This window comes from Gorilla gorilla, chromosome 18, assembly GCF_029281585.2.
Source record: "Gorilla gorilla gorilla isolate KB3781 chromosome 18, NHGRI_mGorGor1-v2.1_pri, whole genome shotgun sequence".
NCBI lineage: Eukaryota > Metazoa > Chordata > Mammalia > Primates > Hominidae > Gorilla > Gorilla gorilla.
Window position 1 is genome coordinate 21497909 of NC_073242.2, and position 19923 is coordinate 21517831.

The following is a 19923-nucleotide window of genomic DNA, read 5'->3' on the forward strand; positions in this document are numbered from 1 at the left end:
AGCAAAATGCTGTTGCTGTTTTCGTTTGCAAAATCAGAGAACTAGCCCAGGCACGGTGGCTCACGCCTGTAATCCCAGCACTTTGGGAGGCCGAGGCGGGCGGATCATGAGGTCAGGGGATCGAGACCATCCTGGTTAACACGGTGAAACCCTGTCTCTACTAAAAATACACAAAATCAGCTGGGCATGGTGGTGGGCACCTGTAGTCCCAGCTACTCGGGAGGCTGAGGCAGGGGAATGGCGTGAACCCGGAGGGCAGAGCTTGCAGTGAGCCTAGATTGTGCCACTGCACTCCAGCCTGGGAGACAGAGAAAGAATCTGCCTCAAAAAAAAAAAAAAAAAAAAAAATCAGAGAACTATGCTTACCAATAGTTTTCCAGAAACATATTTTCTTGACCATGGAAGACATGACTAGTTTGTGTAGCCATTGCAAAACACCCAATGCTTATTTTCCTAAAGAAGAAAAGAATACCAGAAAACAGGATAAATGTGGCATACAGACAGTAGTTTTGGGGGGTATCTATATTCAGCACAATGCTTCTTTTTCTACATGTTTAAATTAATTTTTTTTTGAGATAGGGTCTCACTTAGTTGCCCAGGCTGGAGTACAGTGGCCCAATAATCATGGCTCACTGTAGCCTTGACCTCCCAGGCTCAAGCAATCCTCCCAAGTAGCTGGGACTACAGGCACAAGCCACTATGCCCAGCTAATCTTTCTGTTTACTGTAGAGACGGGGTCTCACTATGTTGCTTTGGATGGTCTTGAACTCTTGGGCTCAAGTGATCCTCCCACCTAGGCTGGGATTAGAGGTGTGAGTCACCACACCCAGCCATTTTTAAAATTTTATAGACAAGGTCTTGCTCTGTCACCAAGGCTGAAGTAATGTGGTGCTAACATAACTTATGGCAGCCTCGAACTCCTGGCCTCAAGAGATCCTCCTCAGCCTCCCTAAGTCATGGGATTATAAGAGTGAGCCACTGTGCTCAGCCAACTCTTCTTTAATTAATTCATTCAGTAAATACTTATTGAACACCTGCCAGGTATCAGGCATTGTGCTTGGTGCTGAGGATACAATGGTGAACAAGATAAAGCTTTCTCAACTTCAACACTTTGACTCTTGGACCAGATCATTCTTTGCTGTGGGGGCCGTCCTATGCATTGTAGGATGTTTAGCAGCATCCTGGCCTCTACCTATTAGATATCAGTAGCATCCCTCCTCACTTTTTCCCAATGTGACAACCAGAAATGTCTCTAGACATTGCTTAATGTCTCATGGACAGCAGAATTGTCCCTAGTTGTGAACCACTAAGATAGACTTTGTCCTTGTCCTCCCAGCGCTTATATTCTAGAGGGGGAGACTGATATTAAAAAACTAAATAAAATAATTACAAATTGTAGAAAGTGCGGAAAGAACTAAAAGGATAATAGAAAGTAATCAAGGGGCCAGACATGGTAGCTCACACCTATAATCCCAGCACTTTGGGAGGCAGGCTGAGGCAGGAGGTCACTTGAGGCCAGGAGTTCAAGACCAGCCTTGGCAAACCAGCGAGACCCCATCTCTATAAACATAATAAAGATAAATTAGCCAGGTGTGGTGGTATGTGCCTGTAGTCCCACCTACTTGGGAGGCTGAGGCAGGAGGATCGCTTGAGCCCAGGAGTTCAAGGCTGCAGTGAGCTATGATCATGCCACTGTACTCAATCCTGGGCGATAGAGGGAGATTCTGTCTCTAAAAAATAAACAAAAATCCACACCCAAATCCAATGTTACACCCCCTTTTCTCCCTCCTGCTTAAAACTGATCAAAGCCTTCTCTATTTCTAGGATGAAGACTGAGATCCTTCAGATGGCATCTGAGGACTCTCAAGGTCTGGCTGCTCCCACCTGCCCCTCTAGATTTCCCACTTCACCACTGCTCTCCTCTGTGTTCCACAAGGGCCTCCCTTTCCAGTTTCTGGAATTCTCTATAGTTCCTTTAACCACAGGGACTTTTCATGTGCTGCTGTCTTTGCTCTGGAACATTCTTCTTCTCCTCTACCCTAATCATCTTGACATTTCAGCTCGAATATCACTTCCTCCAGGAAATCTCCAGCATCCCATTCTATTTCAGTTTCCTTTGTTTTATACAGACTTTCATAGAACTATGCTCTTTTAGGGCAGGTATCTTAATTTGGAATGATACATTCATTAGAGGGATTTTTAAAAATTTGTGTGTCTGTCCCCTTACACTGTAAGTTACGTAAGAGCAGGGACTGGCAGACACTCGATAAATATTTTGAGAAGGGAAGGTGAAGGGGCAGGAGGTTGAAAGACTCCCTTGGTTTTTTTTTTTTTAGAGACGGAGCCTTGCTCTTGTCACCCAGGCTGGAGTGCAGTGGCATGATCTCGGCTCACTGCAATCTCCACCTCCCAGGTTCAAGTGATTCTCCTGCCTTTAGCCTCCCACATAGCTGGGATTAAGAGGCGGCCACCATCATGCCCAACTAATTTTTGTATTTTTAGTAGAGACGGGGTTTCACCATGTTGGCCAGGCTGGTCTCAAACTCTTGACCTCAGGTGATCCACCTGCCTTGGCCTCCCAAAGTGCTAGGATTACAGGTGTGAGCCACCACGCCCAACCTGCCTTGGTTCTTGAATTTCTAATTATATATCCCAGGCACGTGTGAGACCTTTCTGCTCTTGGGTTCCATGAGATACCCTGTTTCTTAGAATTCTTTTTTTTTTTTTTTTTTTTGCTTCAGCTAGCTCCTTTAGCTTTCTGTTATTTGCAACCAAAAAAATACCAGCTAAGACACAGCAAGTGAGAGACTCTGAATAAAGTTGCAACTTAAACATTAGAGTGTGTGTTCTTGTGAAATCATTAAATTAAACAGCCTAATAATGGTTTGGCAACTTGCTTTTCTCTTTCAAGTCTTTAATCTTTTATTCAGAGGATGCTTTGTTTTCTGGGAAGCACCAGGATAATGTGGCAATGCTTAAAAAAAAAAAAAAACTGGCTTTACTTCAGCAAGCTTTCCTGGGAGACTCCAATGGCAGAGACTGTTGAAATAGAAATGCCTCATGAACACTGGCCGCCCCATAGTGTCTCACTTCCCTCTTTCCAGCCAGTGATTAACAGCTCTTAATGAATTCAGAGGACTGCATGACTAGATTCTGGGGTGACTGGTGCAGGCTGATGGAGAAGGGGTTGAACTGCATAAAAATAACAAAACAAAATAGTGTTCCAGAAAGAGCACGGGGCCAGGTGCAATGGCTCATGCCTGCAATCCCAGCACATTGGGAGGCTGAGGCAGGGAGATTGCTTGAGCCAGGAGTTTGAGAGTAGCCTGGCCAACATAACGAGACCCAGTCTCTACATAAAAAAAAAAAAAAAAAAAAAAAATACAAAAATTAGCTGGGCATGGCAGTGCGCACCTGTAGTCCCAGCTACTAGGGAGGATGGGGTGGGCAGGTCACTTGAGCCCAGGAGTTTGAGGCTGCAGTGAGCTGTGATCGCATCGCTGCACTCCAGCCTGGGTGTTGGAGTGAGACTCTGTCTCAAACAAACAAAAAAGTGCTGAACCTTTGGTTTCTTCATCTTTAGAATGGAATGGGGATAACAGTAACTGACCTGCCTACTTCAATGCTGTTATCAAGAGGATCAAATGAAATTGAGAAAGTAGAACTGCTTTGTGAAATAGGAAGTACTATACAAATGTAGAATACCATAAAATATGGGCTGCATCTTCAAGCACTTCAGCATATGACACGAAAACAATCATGTGTTTCATGAACATTTATAGAGCGCTCACTGCGTGCCAGAGAGAACGGGTGCTGGGGAGATAGAAATGAACAGGACGCAGCCCTTTCCCTCAGGCCTTTGCTCAAATGAAATCTTATTAGAGAGGTCTTCTGTGAGTACCTCAACTCAAACAGCACCTCCTCCACCTGGCTTTGTCTTTCCCCACAGCATGTTTCACTATATATATTCACTTATTTACTTAAAAGTAAATACATTCTATATATTTGCTTATCTACTTGTTTTAAATTTTCTATATATTTAGTTATTTACTGTCTGAACCCCCGCGCACCCCTCCCACATAAACATACTAGAAGTAGATCCATTTGGGCTGGGACTTAGTAATGTTCACAGCTAGGACATTTTTGCATAAAATAGAGTTTAGAACATAGTAGCTGCTCAAAAAACATTTGTTGAATAAATGCACTCAGAGCAGGTCCGGGGTTTAGGCAAAGGTGAGCTGAATTACCCTGGGAGGTGATTGCAGGAGAGGAAAAGAACAACCAGGCCATGGCAGATGGCATTTTGGTCCAAGGGAGAGAGGGAACCTTGATTATTGGGTGAAAATAATAATAATAATAATAGGAGTCTTTCCTGAATCCCATTTGCTGTCCCCAGGGAGGAAACCACTCCTCCTGTGGAAGTTCTCCTGTCGCTGCCCCTTCACTTGGTCATATGGAGTTGTCATGGCCTGTCTCCTAGACCAGCTCCATGACTTCCTTGTCTACTGGCACCCCAGCATTTAGCCCAATGCTCGGCATGTAGGGAGTGGACACTTCACACCCCAGGCTCCCTCGATCTTCTCACTCAGTCCAGAGCTTAGTATCTGGCCTCCCCCACACCCTCTCACCACCCCTGTCAACCCTTGTGATGCTCACCCTCACCTGTATTGCTTCATTTATTTCTCCATCTTTGGGAGAAGGGCTCCTGGCACTCCAGGATCTCACTTCTGGTTTCTCCAAGCTCCTCCAAGCAACTCAGCAGCGAAGCTTGCCCTGCGGGAATGTGTTAGCTGGTCTCCAAGGTAACAGACTGCACCACTGCAGCTCGGGGCAGGGAAAGGGAAAACCTTCCTCACCCCAGGGAAGAAGTCACCAGCTGTGTTGTTGATAACCACTTCTCCCAGGTCACTCTGCTTTTCTCCACCTCACAAAAACCTGGAAGCAGGATTTAGACCTCTTTTCTAATTTCAGAACCTCTCAGTCAGCACAGAACTATGGTTTAGGCCAGTATAGCCCTGGTGCCTGTGGCCTTCCTGTGGTAGGAACAGAGGAGAGGTTCCAGAGAACTCTGCCACACGTGTCAAAGGTAGTAACTTTCTCTTCCTTCTCAGATTCCCTTGGGTTCCCTGAACACAGTCCCTGGGAGAGGTCAGACAGTCCCCTATCCCTACCCGGTCCAGCCCCACCTAAACCTGGCTAACACAGCCAAGCTCAGTGACCTCTTCGCATCAGAAGAGATCATCTGCCACAGTGGTTCCTAAGCCCGGATGCCCATGAGAATCACCTGGATTGTTTGCTAAGAAAACATTCCCATTCAGGAGATTGATTCAGAACTGTGAAAAGGTGTGGGAATGTGACTTTTTAACAATGGCCCCAGGTGATTATGATGTAACTAGTCCTTGGCCCATAGCTGGGAATCTCTCCAAACCCTTCTTTTATAGTGGTCAAGAGAGACAAAGTGATGTCACCAAACTCAACCAACTTGTAAGTCGCTAAAGGATCTGTACTTAGTTTTTCATATCCAGGTCATTTCTCAAATCAGTTTTCACTTTCTGAGAATTTTATAAGTTTTATAAACTTGTAAGTTTTATCAGTTAGAACATGAGGTTGGGTGGTGGCTCATGTCTGTAATCCCAGCACTTTGGGAGGCTGAGGCGGGAGGATTGCTTGAGGCCAGGAATTTGAGATCAGCTTGGGCAACACAGTGAGACTCTGTCTCTACAAAAATAAAATAAAATAAAAATTAGTCAGGTACAGTGGCTTGTGCCTGTAGTCCCAGCTACTTGGAAGGCTGAGGTGGGAGGATCGCTTGAGCCCAAGAGTTCAAGGCTACAGCGAGCTATGATTGCACCACTGCACTCCAGCCTGGGCTACAGAGCAAGACCCTGTCTCAAAAATAAAGAACATATGCCACTTGTGGTAGTCATCATATGGTAGGGAACACCCTTCAGATGTTGACCCCAGCAGCCATGCTTATAGGCCAGGTCAGAAACAACCAACGTACTCAAAATAGAAACTGCTTATCAACCACGGGTCACCGGGGTTGAGAGCACCATGTATAAGACCACGGCATTTGTTATGTGGCCAGCACCAGTAAGGCAGAAAATGAGGAAGATCAGAAAGAGGTAAGGAGGTCATAAGGGGCTGTGAGCAACCAATGGCTACTCGGTGAACAAGAGATGAGGGTCCTTGTGCCCATCTTGATGGAAATTTTGGGTGGAAGGGGCTGGCTAATTTTGACAACATTTTTTTTTTTTTAGGCATGGGAGCCCCAAGCAGGTCGTCTACCACCCTCACACCTTTCTTTGCTTCCTGGATACATGGGTTTTCAACACTGTGCATAGAAGTAAAGTCCAACACTGGAAACTCTTTGTTCCTGCTTTCTTGTACTTGAGCCTACACAACACACATTCTGAATAGATCTCTGCCAGGTGGATAAAGCAGAGTAAGGCTTTCAGACTGTATGACTCATCAAGAGGAAAGCTGTGTGGGTACCATCTTTCTTGGCTCCCTTCGGGATGCAGATCATGATGGCATCCATGGAAAGCATCAGAGCACAACAGACATTTCTCCTACCTTAGGCTCTTGGAAATGGATCAGGGTCAGCTCATCTCTGGTCTTTTATTTAGGAGCTCTAGCGTGGTCCCATCCAGGAATATGGTGGGATATATATTTCAGATATTAATTTGTTTTGTTTTCTTTCTTTCCCCCATTTCAAACCAGGAGCAGGTGCTCTGGGTTGTGTTGAGAAGCAGTAGCCTGAAGTAACTGTTTTTTCTGTCTTTTGTAAAAGCCTAACTAAGCTAACGAAAAGATTAAAGTGACATGCCAAAGCAGGGGAGGTGAGGAATGTGTTTAAAGTCATGAGGAAAGTGGGAGTGTAAAGCTTATTTCAGTTAAAAGAGACAGAAACCCAACTCAAACTGGTTTAAGGAAAAAAAAGAATTTATTTGCTTAAATAACACAAGAATCCAGGGATAGTTCTGGCTTCAGGGATGACTTGATCCAAAAGCTAAAGTGATGTTAACAGAACTGTCTTCCTTTCTCAGCTTCCTTTCTTCTAGGATGGCTTGATCAGGAGGCTCTTCAGGTGTGGCTGCCAGCAGTACCAAACTTTTCCTTACAACTTAGCAACTCTATTCCAGCAAAGTCCCAGGCTAGTCACATGCCATGCTAATTTCTGAATCTGTCACCATGACTTTGGCCAAGTCTGGCTTCTGTCGAGCTCTGAAGCCAGAACGTGAAATCGGCCCCATGAAACCACATGGCCCGAAGGTAGGAAAGGAACGATTTTCCAAAAAGAAAGAGGCCTTTTTTTTTAAACCAAAGGGACCATGGTATTAGGCAAACATGCCTCTCAGGAAAGCCAAAGGGGAGATGATATTCTCCCAGACAGATTAAAAAAAAAATCAGAGATCTAAAAATCAGAGGGAGTAGAAACTTGTTCCATGTTTGGTGGCAATATTTTGGTAAGATGGCAATATCTAAGAGAAAGTGGGTCCTTGGTGCATTCAGGGAAGAGTCCACAGACACAGGAGTTCCTAGCTCACCAAAGTTTGTCATTCCCCAAGTGTGAGACGAACACAGTAAAACTACTGCCTCATTTAACCTGGGACAACTGATGTCTCAGCAGTAACATGTAGACAGATGATCAACTAGTGGGTGGCGGCGGGGCTGGGGTGGGGTGAGGGACTTCCAAATGTTTGAACCACGAACCTTTGCAGAACTTAGAGTACTCCAATAACCAGTAAATTCCTACCAGTCCAGTAGAAGGGATCCAGTTGAGTTTTAAGTGCTTTGGGAGTAGGGGTGAGGAGCAGCTGGTTTGGGAAAATTTCCCTGGGTGCTGGAATCCTGAAAGGGCCCCAGTAAAATCAATGCCCTCAACTAGCTTCATCCATCAAGGAAGTCGGCACTATAAAATACCAACAGGCTGGGGCATGGTGGCTCATGCCTGTAATCCCAGCACCTTTGGAGGTCGAGGCTGGAGGACTGCTTGAGGCCAGGAGTTCAGGACCAGTCTGGGCAACAAAGTGAGACCCCATCTCTACAAAAAATTTTAAAATTAGCCAGAAATGGTGGTGCATGCCTGTGGTCCCAGCTACTTGGGAAGCTGAGGTGGGAAGATGGTGGCCCGGGAGGTCGAGGCTGCAGTGAGCAGCCAAAAACCAAACCAAACCCAAAAACCAGTGAACAATGATTACAAAGAGAAAGCTCAACAATGAGAGGCGAATGATGGAAGATTTGACACAAACAACTTAATAAGTGGGAGGTTTTTCTTACTTTTTTTTTTTTCTCTCAACAAAGTGGAAAGTGTTTCTAAATAGGGACCACCTTTTATGGTTGTTTGCATTCCACATCCAGAAGAAGCAAACCGTAGATTTAGCTGCTCGTGTTTGAGCCAAGGAACCATGCAAGCGGGACAAGTTATTTTTATTCCCTTTAGATCAGCCACACTGGCAATGCAGGACAGCAGGAGTCCTAGATCTGAAGTCAGGGAGCCTGGCTGTGAAACCCAGATTCACCAGTTGCTAGTTACAGAACCTGGAGTAAGGTGTTCAGCCTTTTGATCCTTGGTTTTGTAGTCTATAAAACACCACCCTGTACTTCACAGGTAGAGGATTAAGATGACATATGGGAAAGCACATAACACATGAATTTACTGTTAGTTTCCTTCTCTAAACGTAGAGAATGCCACTATTATTTAACCACAGTGCTTTTGAAAATAGGAATTCCTTTAATAGTTGATACGCTTCAGTTAGAATGTCAGGTTATTATGACATTTGAGAAGTTTTTGTTATCCAAGGCCTAAGTTCACAGCAGCATTATCTGCAATAACAAAAATCTGGAAGCAACCTCATGTACATCAAAATGGGAAGACACATATTTGATATGTATCAAATGGAATACTATGCATTTAAAATGAGGAAGCTCTATATTTACTGACATAGAAAAATCTACATCACAAATTAAGTCAAAAAAGAAAGCCACTGGGCATGCATGGTGGCTCCCAACACTTTGGGAGGCCAAGGCAGGAGGAGACTGGGAGACGACCCTGGTCAACATACTGAGACCCCCATCTCTACAAAAAAAAATTTTTTTTTTAATTAGCAGGCCGTGGTGGCATGCACCTGTAGTCCCAGCTACTTGGGAGGCTGAGGTGGGTGAATCGCTTGAGCCCCGGAATTTGAGGCTGCAGTGAGCTAGGATTGTGCCATTGCACTTACTCCAGTCTGGGTGACAGAGCAAGACCCTGTCTCAAAAAAAAAAAAAAAAAAAGCAGTGGCAGGTATAGATAATATCTTGCTTTTGTTAAACTGATCAGTAAAATGTCTGTTAAAATACCCAATAAACTGTTAACAATGGTTATCTCTGGAAGGTGGATTGTGGAGGAGGGAACTTTTTGTTTCCTATATTATTTTTGTGTTTTTAAAAAAAATCTACAGATACATGTTATTGTAAAAAGAAAATTTGTGTCCCGGTTCAAGGTCATAATTTCTTTCTCCACAATAGCACATAAGGCAGGAAAAAGTTACTGATAACCCTGAAGGCAGAAATTAGGTAAAGTATTGGAGTGGTGCATGTAAGGGTGGGACTGCACCAAATAAGTTCATTTTGCTGCTTACTACCTATCTTAGTAAAACATTTAGAAGATGAGGTAGTCAAAAGCCTTCTTAGATATGTGAGTTTTTAAAGAGCAATTTATTATGGAAAATGGAAAGGATTTTGGTTCTTCAACTTCTTTGCATTTGTCATAGAAAACAAAGGAATGGAAAAGAATGAGTTTTCATATTTTTTATTTAAGAAACTACTTGAATTGCCTTAGACAATATTAAATATTTAAACAACATGAGAAAGAGTGCCAGAGGTCAGAACATAGTATTTACTTCACTGACTTGCCCTGACAGATAATGAATGGGGATTGATTTAATAGTGACCAAATACACTGGCCATATTTACTAAAGTGCTGTAAAATGGCCAAGTGAGGACAACTGCATCTAAAATGAGATCAAATCCTCGAGTCCATTCCTTTTAGCAGAAATGATTAAAACCATCTTGGCAGGACCAAGTCTTTGCAAAACCTATCAAATGGATGGATGGCTTTAAGACAGCAGAGAACCCACAAGCTTGAAGAGGCCTCCGGAGAGTTCACTCAGGATAAACGGGGTGCTGGCATCGTCCTGGTCCTCTCTGTATAGTATCAGCGTTACAGCCCTGTGAGTTCAGTAGTAAAGGATCTGGAGTCCATGGGGAAATTCTAAGGAGATCAATGGAACTGATATATTATATAGCCAAATACTTATTAATAAAGTAACCATCCTTATAAAGGCTGATTTAGGCAAGCCTCTGCCTTCAGGAGGAAGTTCACTGAAACAAACCTGGCAGATTGATGACTCTGTCTTTCAAATCTCCAGGAAATATGGTTTCATAATTTTTCTTTATCACCTAGCCCCAACTTTAATTTTCATAATTCAGTGTGTAAAGCACTGTGCCAGGTTTCTAGTGAGTACACAATGAGGAAGCCATACTCTTTGCATTCAAGAATTTATATAGTTATACAAAAGCACTTACTAATGACAATATCAGCAACTAACATTTGAATGCTTACTATGTGCTTGGAACTTTATCTCCTTTAAACCAACAACAGCCCCATTAAGTGGGTAATATTATTAGTCCCATTCTACAGATGAAAAAACCAAGGCTCACGTAAGTTACATGATTTACTAAGGGTCACACAACTGGAATGGTGGAATTTAGATTTAATCCAGGCAGTCTATGCCTGTTTAGCAAGTTCTGTTACAGAAGCATAAGCAAAAGAGACACAGAGCACAAAAGATTAGATATATTTCAAATATGGGAGGACTTTAAAACTGAGAGGAGGTGGTACAGACACAACCGGGGCAGGGAGCAGGTTGTAGTGAATGTAGAATGGAGAACAGGCTGGTTGTCAGTAAGAAGTGACGAGAGAGAGAGGTGGGAAATGACTGAACAGAGAGCTTGAAGCCAGATCACGAAAGCTTGTCAAAGCTATGCTAAAGGAGTTTGGATTTCATTCTGTAGACAATGGGAATGACAGAAATGTGAACATGGAAATAATATGCTTTCTTTTGCGTTACGAGTATCTTGGCAGAATTGATGTGGATGGATCAGAGTGAATGGAGACCAGTTGAAGGAAGACTGGTTCAATGGCTAGAGAATATGAATGTTGGTCTTAAGTCCAAGGCCCACATGTCAAAGACATTCTTCCCTATGTCGAGTGCTCTGCTGATATCTCGTTGAGTGACTTTGGAAAAGTCTGAGGCCTCGATTTCCTCACCTGGAAAGTGAAAACACTGGACACGCTCTTTGACATTTCATCCAGCACTGAAATTTTATAGTCTTGTGAAAAATCTCTTCTTGAAATGTTATCTTGGGTGGTCTTAGATTGTGTGTGACTGGAACTGGGGCTGATTTGTAAAACCCTTGAATGTGCTTGAAAATACCAACCCACAGTGTTTTCTTCTCCTGGGAAAAGAACCAAAACTCTTAAAAAATATACATTGTGCTTTCTATCTTTAATACCATTTATAAATAACTACCTTTATTTTTGTTGCTGGGTAACTGTGACCCAGAAGAGTTGACTTTGCATAAAAGGAACCCAGAGTCCTCTAGTCTTGGTGTTTTTCCTATAATCTTCTCATAGTGGCTAGAATAGAGATGATAGAAGAATAAGTCAAAAAAAAGTATTTTTGAACCCATGTTGTTTTCAAAGCCACTGTGTTACCTTTTCCTAAGGTATTACCAAATAGAAAAAGCGTCCCCTCCACCATAGCAGCTCAGCATAAATCTACCATTACAATTTCCAATTGACCTATTCATTAATGTTTATAGAAAATAACCCCCCAAAAACCTCTAATCTGTGTTACAAATCAGGAGAAGATTTAGATGGTGTGAAGATAGGGTAGGGTGACCAACTCATCCTAGTTTGCCTGGAACTTTCCCACACATAGTACTTCAAGTCTCACCTCCAAGGAAACCCCTCAATCTTAGAACCCAAGAACATCTAAATCTTACCATGTCTTAATCCTCCAATTCCCCAGGAGGCTCCTCAAAAGGCCACACAAGGAAGAATCAGTAGCAAACTGTAAATATTTTATTATTATTATTCGGTTGGGCTAATCTTGACACCCCCAGAGAGCTATAGTTAAGCTGTGACAGGGCCTAAAGGCCTCTGTATTTGCTCCTCCAGCCCATACTTTAAGATTTTAAAAGCTAAGATCTTTTGGCCTGGAGTAAAGTAGAAACAGAAGACTGAAGCAAAGATGGACTTGGGTCTATGTGCAAGGAAGAAAGAAGAGAAAGATAGTTGGCTTGAGGGCTTTGGCTTGGTTTCTCTCTCCTAGCTCATGGAAGCATGATGCAGAAGGGAAAGCCACATCTATGTGGTCTTTTATTCCTGAGTGACTCTTATGGGTAATCATGGCCTAATCCACGTCCTGGAATATTAATGGCATCTCTTCTCTAGCGGTGAGCAAAGAGTGGGAGTGGAAGAAGATAGGGAAAGACCGCCCTCACCCCCCAATGCCAACAACAAAAAACCAACCCAAGAGGCATGGAAGTGGCACTTGTGAATATGTGAAACCTCCATAAGAAATCAATTTTTTAAATGAAGCTTATTTCAAAGTAATAGAAGCCTTTTTAGTTTCTTTAGTAGACAATTTATTTTGATAAACTTGCTCAATAACAAAAATACAAGTGAGGAAAATTATGTTCATTTTATACAGTTGTATTAACAATTTGTTTTGAAACTATTAATTGAAAAATGTTATAACCAATTAGAAAACAATTCTTAATAAAGTTTGGGATAATATACAGACCTTGATCACAAACTTCAAAATCTCTTGAGGTGATACAACTAAAAGTCCTGTGTAGGGAATCCTACCTACACGGGCCACTTTTTTCCTTCATGTTTTTATCCTTCAAAAATTTTCTGAAAGACAGTTTACTGTTTTGAATTGTGAATGTAAATTTAATTTTTTAAAGATGAAGTGGGTTGATAAAACAGTTACTATAATCAAAGTAACTTGTGGCTAGTAGTCTTTTAATAAAGACAAAATAAATGCAACATGTTCTTCCCATGAAGCCCATGATGCAAAATAATAGCTAACAGCATATGCAAAGTTAGTTTCCAATACTGTATTTTTCAGGGCCTTTCCTCTAAATCAACAGATTGTTTGTCACCAGGACTATTTATTATTTCACTTAATAGATTAAACAGTGAATTCACAGAACATCAAGTGGGGATATCAAAGCTTTAGGCAAAAGGGTAAAAACCAATAGTGTTTTGGTCATCTAGAACATTAAAAAGAAAAAAGAGCCATCCTTCAAAAACAAAACAAATGAAACAGAAAATAGGTTTATAAGAGGTGGAAGAGTCAGAAAAATTACATACACACATTAACAACATAGAACATGGATTACCTTTGGAAAGAATCATACTGAAATGTTTGCTTTTAATAAATTGAAGATTGTTCATGTTTACAGATGTTTGGGCATGTTCAATAGGAGCTTCCAAAAATTTCAAACTAATTCAGTCTTGTGCAAATAAAACCTAAAAATAGTTTTCAGCAGATTTTACAGTGATATTCTTAGGTATGAGAAGAATGCACACACTCTAAAAACAATGAAACAGACAAAAGTTTGACAAATGATTGCACCATAAAACAGTGTTTTATATACAGTTTACAACATACGATTTCCTGCTATAAATTAATACTGTACTATATAGTACTTATTATAGTGACCTTTTTAAAAAGCAACTGCTGACAGTTGTCTATCTTTTCACTTATAGGATTTATAGAAATCTATATGAATGAATCCATTTCAATGTCTGGTCTGCAAGAGTACGAAGACTTGACTTCACATACTACTTGATGGGATGGTTTAATCCTGGGTTAGAGTGCTGACTGGCTAGAGGGAGTTTTCCCCCATCAGCCCTGTATGCACTGGACCTCCAAGACAACAATGAAATTAAAGACAATTTAATGGTTTGGGTAATAGATACAAATAAAACCTTAAATTTTGTAATCTTAAATGCAATACCACCATAAGTGAAAGAAGTAAACAGTGGGGAAATTCTTAGCAGCTGAGAAACTTTCTCTCCCCATGCTCATGATCCAGTTAAAAATATTTTGAGAAACTATTTACAATACAATTCATCTTTTGGAAGAGAAAAGCTCTTGGTCATGTCATAAGTTAATTTGAACCATACTTTGCTAACACTTTATCTCAGTGGTATATAACGGTGACAACCAAAGCTTTCCTTCAAAGTGATCCATTTGACTGAGGACCAATCAAATCAGAATAGCAACTGCAATCCCAAATGTCCATAGAACATGTCCAGTGGTATTCTTAGACTTGACTAGACATCATCATACTTGGGGAGAAACAGTCTCCCTCAGGATCTCCCAAAGGTTTCTTTTACTCTGGGAAGGAAAAGTATGACATTCTCCCAGAACACTTAAGAAATGCACCACAGTGGTGGTCCATCTCTCTCCCCAATTCCTGAGTGAGCTCAAACACTGGGGTTTTCTTTCACAATAAAATACTGCTGAATTAACAGTAAGATAGAAAACTGTCAAACAAGCCAGTGTTAAACACATCAAGCACCTCCATTTCATAGTGTGAATATCTGAGGAGGTAGCTCCCATCTTTGAAGTAATCATTCTAGAACTGATAATCTAGCCTTAAAAACAGTGCATTCATTTCTGCTTGTGTGAAGCATGGGCCACATGGGACTCTACTGACACGGAGTCATTTGGGTCATCAGTTCACTATAAATGACAGGGACATTTGGGTCACCAGTTCACTATAAAGAGGAGAAACTTAGCTCCACTGCCATGAAACACCCTGTCCCACATTTCAAACAGGAGATTATCTATAGTGTTCACCAGGAAAAACAAGCATTGATGCGAAGGCATGGAGATGTGGAGAAGAGAAATACTGTATTTTAAAACTGTGAGTTCAAGGGTTAGCTGCAATGCTTCTTTTAGGGAAGAACTTAAAGCTGTGGGTTTAGTACAGCCCTTTAAAGTAAATGCAAAAATATTAGCTTTTAGCAAACAAAGGCATATAACACATAAAGAAAATATTGTATTGCTCAGGTTTTGGTAAAGATGTATTAATAATGCTTACAGATAAAAATAATGAAATTAGTGTTGTAAATAGCCAAAATAGCCAGATATTTACTAGCGAACTTTGTATTTATGTAAAGTGTGCCTGAACATATAAAATGCATTATTAATGTAACAGACTAAGCCAGTAGAAAAAGAATCTCTGTACAATAGACAACAGTTGCCAATAATTTAAATAGTGTCAGATTCCCCAAATTATAAGGTTTGACATGATCTTACCTTCTACTATCATATACAAATAAATTAACCCTACAAATAATTTTTAGCTTAACTTAAAATCGCACCTAGAAAGGTATGGGATTATCTGTACCTATTACAAAAACCTGTTAAAATCAAGGGCTGCTACAAAGAATGAGGTAAACTGAAGACTCTCTCCACTATGCAGCCTTCAGATAAATGGCTTTTTTTTCTATTGGGTTCTAGGTTTGCATACCACAGTGTTTTGCTAGCAAAGCATTCAGAATTCTCTTCCAGGAACTGTTTGCATGTGTGTGTATATAAATTTACACACACATACACACACACACACATATATACACATTGTATACTGCATCAGCAAAATATATATATTATATATATTTATATAAATATAAGGAAGATTTCCCCCACCCACCCACCCAAAACATGTGTCTTAGTGTTTGATTTTTTTTTTTTTTTGTACACAGAGAGAGGGAATTTCAGAATTTTTACATACATTTTAGCAAACAAGTTTTGATCTATTGGCTTCTTGGTGCAGTAATGCAACGGCAATCCATTCTGGTGCCAAAGGCTCATACTATTACAAGGAAGTTGTGAACACTAATTTCTTAGGAGGTGAGGCCAGCCCCACATGAACTTCTCTTGCATCCCTCTGGTCTACCATGACACATAAATACTTAGACTTTTTTTTTTTCCTCTAATGAATCATTAGACATTAAAAACGGAACAACAGAGTCACAAAGGGCCACATGCTTTTCGGTATAAAGCATTCTCCTTCTCTAGGTTGCTATCACAGTGCAGACCTGACTGCCTGAATATGCTCAGGAGATTTAGTCAATATTGTCTGTATTTGGTTATGGAAAAGGCTCTCCTTTTTTCTTTTTTTTTTTTTTAAATCCAAAGTGCATAGTGAGAACAAATCAAAGCATTTTTTTTTTCCTTCTCAGCATCAGTTTCATCTGAGCATCTTCCCATGAGAGGTCTGCTCAGATGCCTCGCCTTTGTCCTCTCCACCCTCCAAAAATAAAAAAATAAAATAAAATAAAAAATAATAAGAGTCAAGCAATTTAGACATTCATCAGCCTGGTAAACAAACTTTGCCAGCAAATAGAAGTCCTACTATTGTAAAGAAAATTGATAAGACAAAAAGTACATATGATGACCCAACTACTGTGTTGTTGGGTAATTTATAAGGTTGACCTCCGACTTCATTGATGTAAAATCCTATTGGAAATATTAGGGCAGCCATACAGAAAAGGATCACTGTAAAACAAACCAAAACACAACATTAGTAACACGGTTTGGTGATTTCAAAAAACAATGAAAATTTGGCACAAAGGAAGCTTATAAGAAGGGCTGGCCAAACCTGTTAAAACATGGGTCACTTGTTAAAAATTTGTATATATTACAGGTCACATAATATCCGTGAAGCCTAACAATACAGTAAAAGCTAGGTTAGGCTTTTATGTAAGTTTTAGGACAATTCTGAATATCAGGATTAAGAAAGTCCTTTTCCAAACCTACCAAATCCTCACAAATACGATTCCTAGCCATTTACAATAGTAATTAAGGGCACTAGCTAGAGTCAGGTAGGGGCTCAATTCCAGCTCTATTGCCTACTAGCTGTGTAATCTTAAGCCTCTGGTTCCCTTCTGAAAATGGGGGAAATACTAGAAGGATAAATAAAATAATGTCTAGTCCCTGACACAGCGCCAGGTAACAGTAAGTGCTGAATGAGTGCTGCATACCATTATCACAATAGTTACTATTCTGACAATTCTCTGTTCCTCTCGGTGTTAGTGAGAAGGAATTGGAGAAAAGGTATATATAAATAAGCATCACTTATCTTACTCTGATTTAAAATCAGCTAGTAGAGGCCGGGCATGGTGGCTCATGTCTGTAATCCCAGCACTTTGGGGGGCCGAGGCGGGCGGATAACCTGAGGTCATGAGTTTGAGACCAGCCTGGCCAACATGGTGAAACCCTGTCTCTACTAATAATACAAAAATTAGTTAGGCGTAGAGGTGCAAGCCTGTAATCCCAGCTACTCAGCAGGCTGAGGCAGGAGAATCACTTGAACCTGGGTGGTGGAGGTTGTAGTGAGCCGAGATTGTGCCACTGCACTCCAGCCTGGGCAACAGACTGAGACTCTGTCTCAATACAAAAATAAATAAATAAAAATAAAATAAAACCAGCTAGTAGAAATAACCTCAGATCTCTGGGATTAGTAAAGTGTCACAGTGGTTATCTCTTATCATGGATAATATTCCAAAAAATAAAATCTCTGTCTGGTTTCTGAATACCCAGAGAGGTAGGTTAAAGTCAGGGAGGATAGGTAACCTTCTTTGAGTTTTGCTTGTAAACACAAAGGAGTATATTATTTGTTAAAATGTTTTTAAAAGGATATCAGAAAACCCAATGTCTGGGTAAAAGTGATTCCACAGTCCAGTGTTTCAGCAAATGGCCTGCTCCCTTGTGCTACCAAAGAAATGGTCTTCTTAGTGAACACAAACTATTTACAGATAGGCTAGCTTTTCCAAGAAAATATTTTTGATTTTTGAAAGCATATTGCTCAAGTGTTCATTGTCCTTCAACTTTCTCTGGAGGCAGAAATACTTCTTCAGTATAATGTGAGGACAGACTACTAGTCACTGTACATGAAGAGTTGGACCTTCCATTATTAAATGAATGCGTTTTCACCTCCAGGTGAAAACTATCCCCCAGCAATACTAACAGAGTCCTGGATAAACATTTCAGCTGACACTCTTCTCTACATTTTTTTGTGTGTTAACCAATCAACAAAACTTTCAGAGTTTTAAAGAAGTCAATTAGGAACCCCTTCCAGAAGGAATAACTCCAACAATACGAGAAAAAACATTTGCTTAAGTAATACATCAGCTTAAGAAACAACAGCACTCTTACTTGTACGATTTAGGTAGATTATTTTATATTATACAAACTTACAGCTTATTTCATTTTGGGCAAATGACCACACCAAATAATATTACATAAGCAAACTTGGATTTTTTTAGATACCTACTATAGAACAAACGAAAAATTCAGGCATTATGTTTTAAAGCTTTTAGCTTTTTTGTTGCATAGTCAGCAACAAATAACTACTAGTGCTGCCAATGCCCACTTATCAGTGTTGTCTGTCACCAATTTCTAATGGTTCCACGGCTTAATATGGTCTGGTGAGTAAAATGAAACCACGATTTAGGTAACTATACACAATCTAATTTAAAAAACAATGGGGCAAAATTATTGTTGTAAAACAATTTTTTTTCTTAATGTTGACTAATCTCAAGAAACAAGTAATTTAGAAAAGTACTTTAGGAATATGCAGATGTTAAATTTGTTCATTGTGTTGACATGCCAACTTTGTTCCTACCATTTCCTATTTTCTACTGTAAAAAAGATCTATCCTTTATAATGGAGTAATCATTTTGCAACTAAAGAGTTCAACATTTTCAAGAGTTAAATATTTTTCAAATTTGTTAGAAAAGGCTTAAATTTTAAGGGAACAATGAAGTCCTGTTTAGCCTTAGTTTTAAATCCAAGGAAGCAGGTTCTATATACTTCCTGGGAGCAGATTTAATGCAGGTGGATGAGTTTTTCTTTTAAGCTATTGTGAACTATTAAGTTACTTTAGATCTTAAAATATTATTAATGCTGATAATATCAAACTTTGAAGGCTGAGCTTTGGATCCTAAATAAGTTTGTAAAGACACAATTTCATATCCTCCATGGCACAGATTTCTTGGTGGCGAGAGTCAGAAATCAGGTGCACTGGTAGGTGAGGGTGGAAATCAGGGTGGCAAAGGAAAGAACAAGGGCCAGACTTGAAGAACAGGACGACTCATCTTGGTTTCCTTTGCCCCCATAGGGAACCCCCATCATGTGGGGGCTCTTCTCTGAGACATATTTCCCCACTGTGCACGGCCATCAGAAGATATCACCCTTACATTATTATGAAAACTATAGCTTAACGGGAATAGAAATACACATAATAAAGTACATTTTTCAGGGGTGCAGTGGAAACACTAGGGGGCGCCCAATCCCTCTCAGAACTGTCACCCCAGCCACTCGTTCTGGTACCAAAAACAATGTATTTAAGGAAGCTAAAAGCAAGGCAGCCCTTATCCTCACCCTCAAGGTCCTCACGCACCAGGGAGGTTCTCAGAAGCCTTGAGCCATTAGACTCATTAACCTGTTTGACTAGGGAGCCCCAGGAGGTCCTCGGTGGGGCTGTCACGGGATATGGGGGAGCTCTATGCTTGCTTAAATGAAATTAGCCCAAAGATATATTACGTTTAAAAACCAAGTTACAGAACAGTAGAAAAAATTTTACATAAATATGTATGTATGGAACACACACATAATAGATATGTTTCTGTGCACTGAATACCTCTAGTAGGAAACCCCAGAAACTGGTAAAAATGGTTGCCTCCAGGAAAGGGGTTAATGGGATGGCTGGGTGACAGGGCCAAATATGATTTCACATGGTTACCCTTTCACAGATTTTGAATTATGCATCATATGCACATATTAT

At 40.6% G+C, this 19923-nt stretch overlaps 2 protein-coding genes and 1 long non-coding RNA gene across 5 annotated transcripts in view; 1 reads left to right on the forward strand and 2 right to left on the reverse strand.

Moving 5' to 3' along the window:
- VWA3A (von Willebrand factor A domain containing 3A) overlaps positions 1-5229 on the reverse strand; it is a 64520-nt gene extending 59291 nt beyond the window's left edge. Inside the window, exons 1-3 of the mRNA XM_055365468.2 lie at positions 4857-5229; positions 4663-4773; positions 367-453 (exon numbers count right to left, since the gene is read on the reverse strand). Coding sequence (XP_055221443.2) covers positions 367-453; positions 4663-4676 — 101 coding nt within the window. The 5' untranslated portion in view covers positions 4677-4773; positions 4857-5229. The remainder of the gene's footprint in view (positions 1-366; positions 454-4662; positions 4774-4856) is intronic.
- On the forward strand, positions 5008-7424 carry LOC109023629 (uncharacterized). 3 transcript variants are annotated; one of them, XR_010131332.1, is made up of 4 exons: positions 5008-5086; positions 5442-5484; positions 6261-6445; positions 7050-7424. It is a non-coding gene; the product is annotated as an uncharacterized lncRNA (long non-coding RNA). The 3 variants fall into 3 exon arrangements; XR_008672586.2 differs by lacking the exon at positions 5008-5086 and having other exon boundaries at positions 5155-5484; positions 6261-6487; XR_008672585.2 differs by lacking the exon at positions 5008-5086 and having other exon boundaries at positions 5159-5484.
- A 5251-nt stretch (positions 7425-12675) lies between these two features.
- MOSMO (modulator of smoothened) overlaps positions 12676-19923 on the reverse strand; it is a 77238-nt gene continuing 69990 nt past the window's right edge. The window contains exon 3 of the mRNA XM_031002874.3: positions 12676-16634. Coding sequence (XP_030858734.1) covers positions 16450-16634 — 185 coding nt within the window. The 3' untranslated portion in view covers positions 12676-16449. The remainder of the gene's footprint in view (positions 16635-19923) is intronic.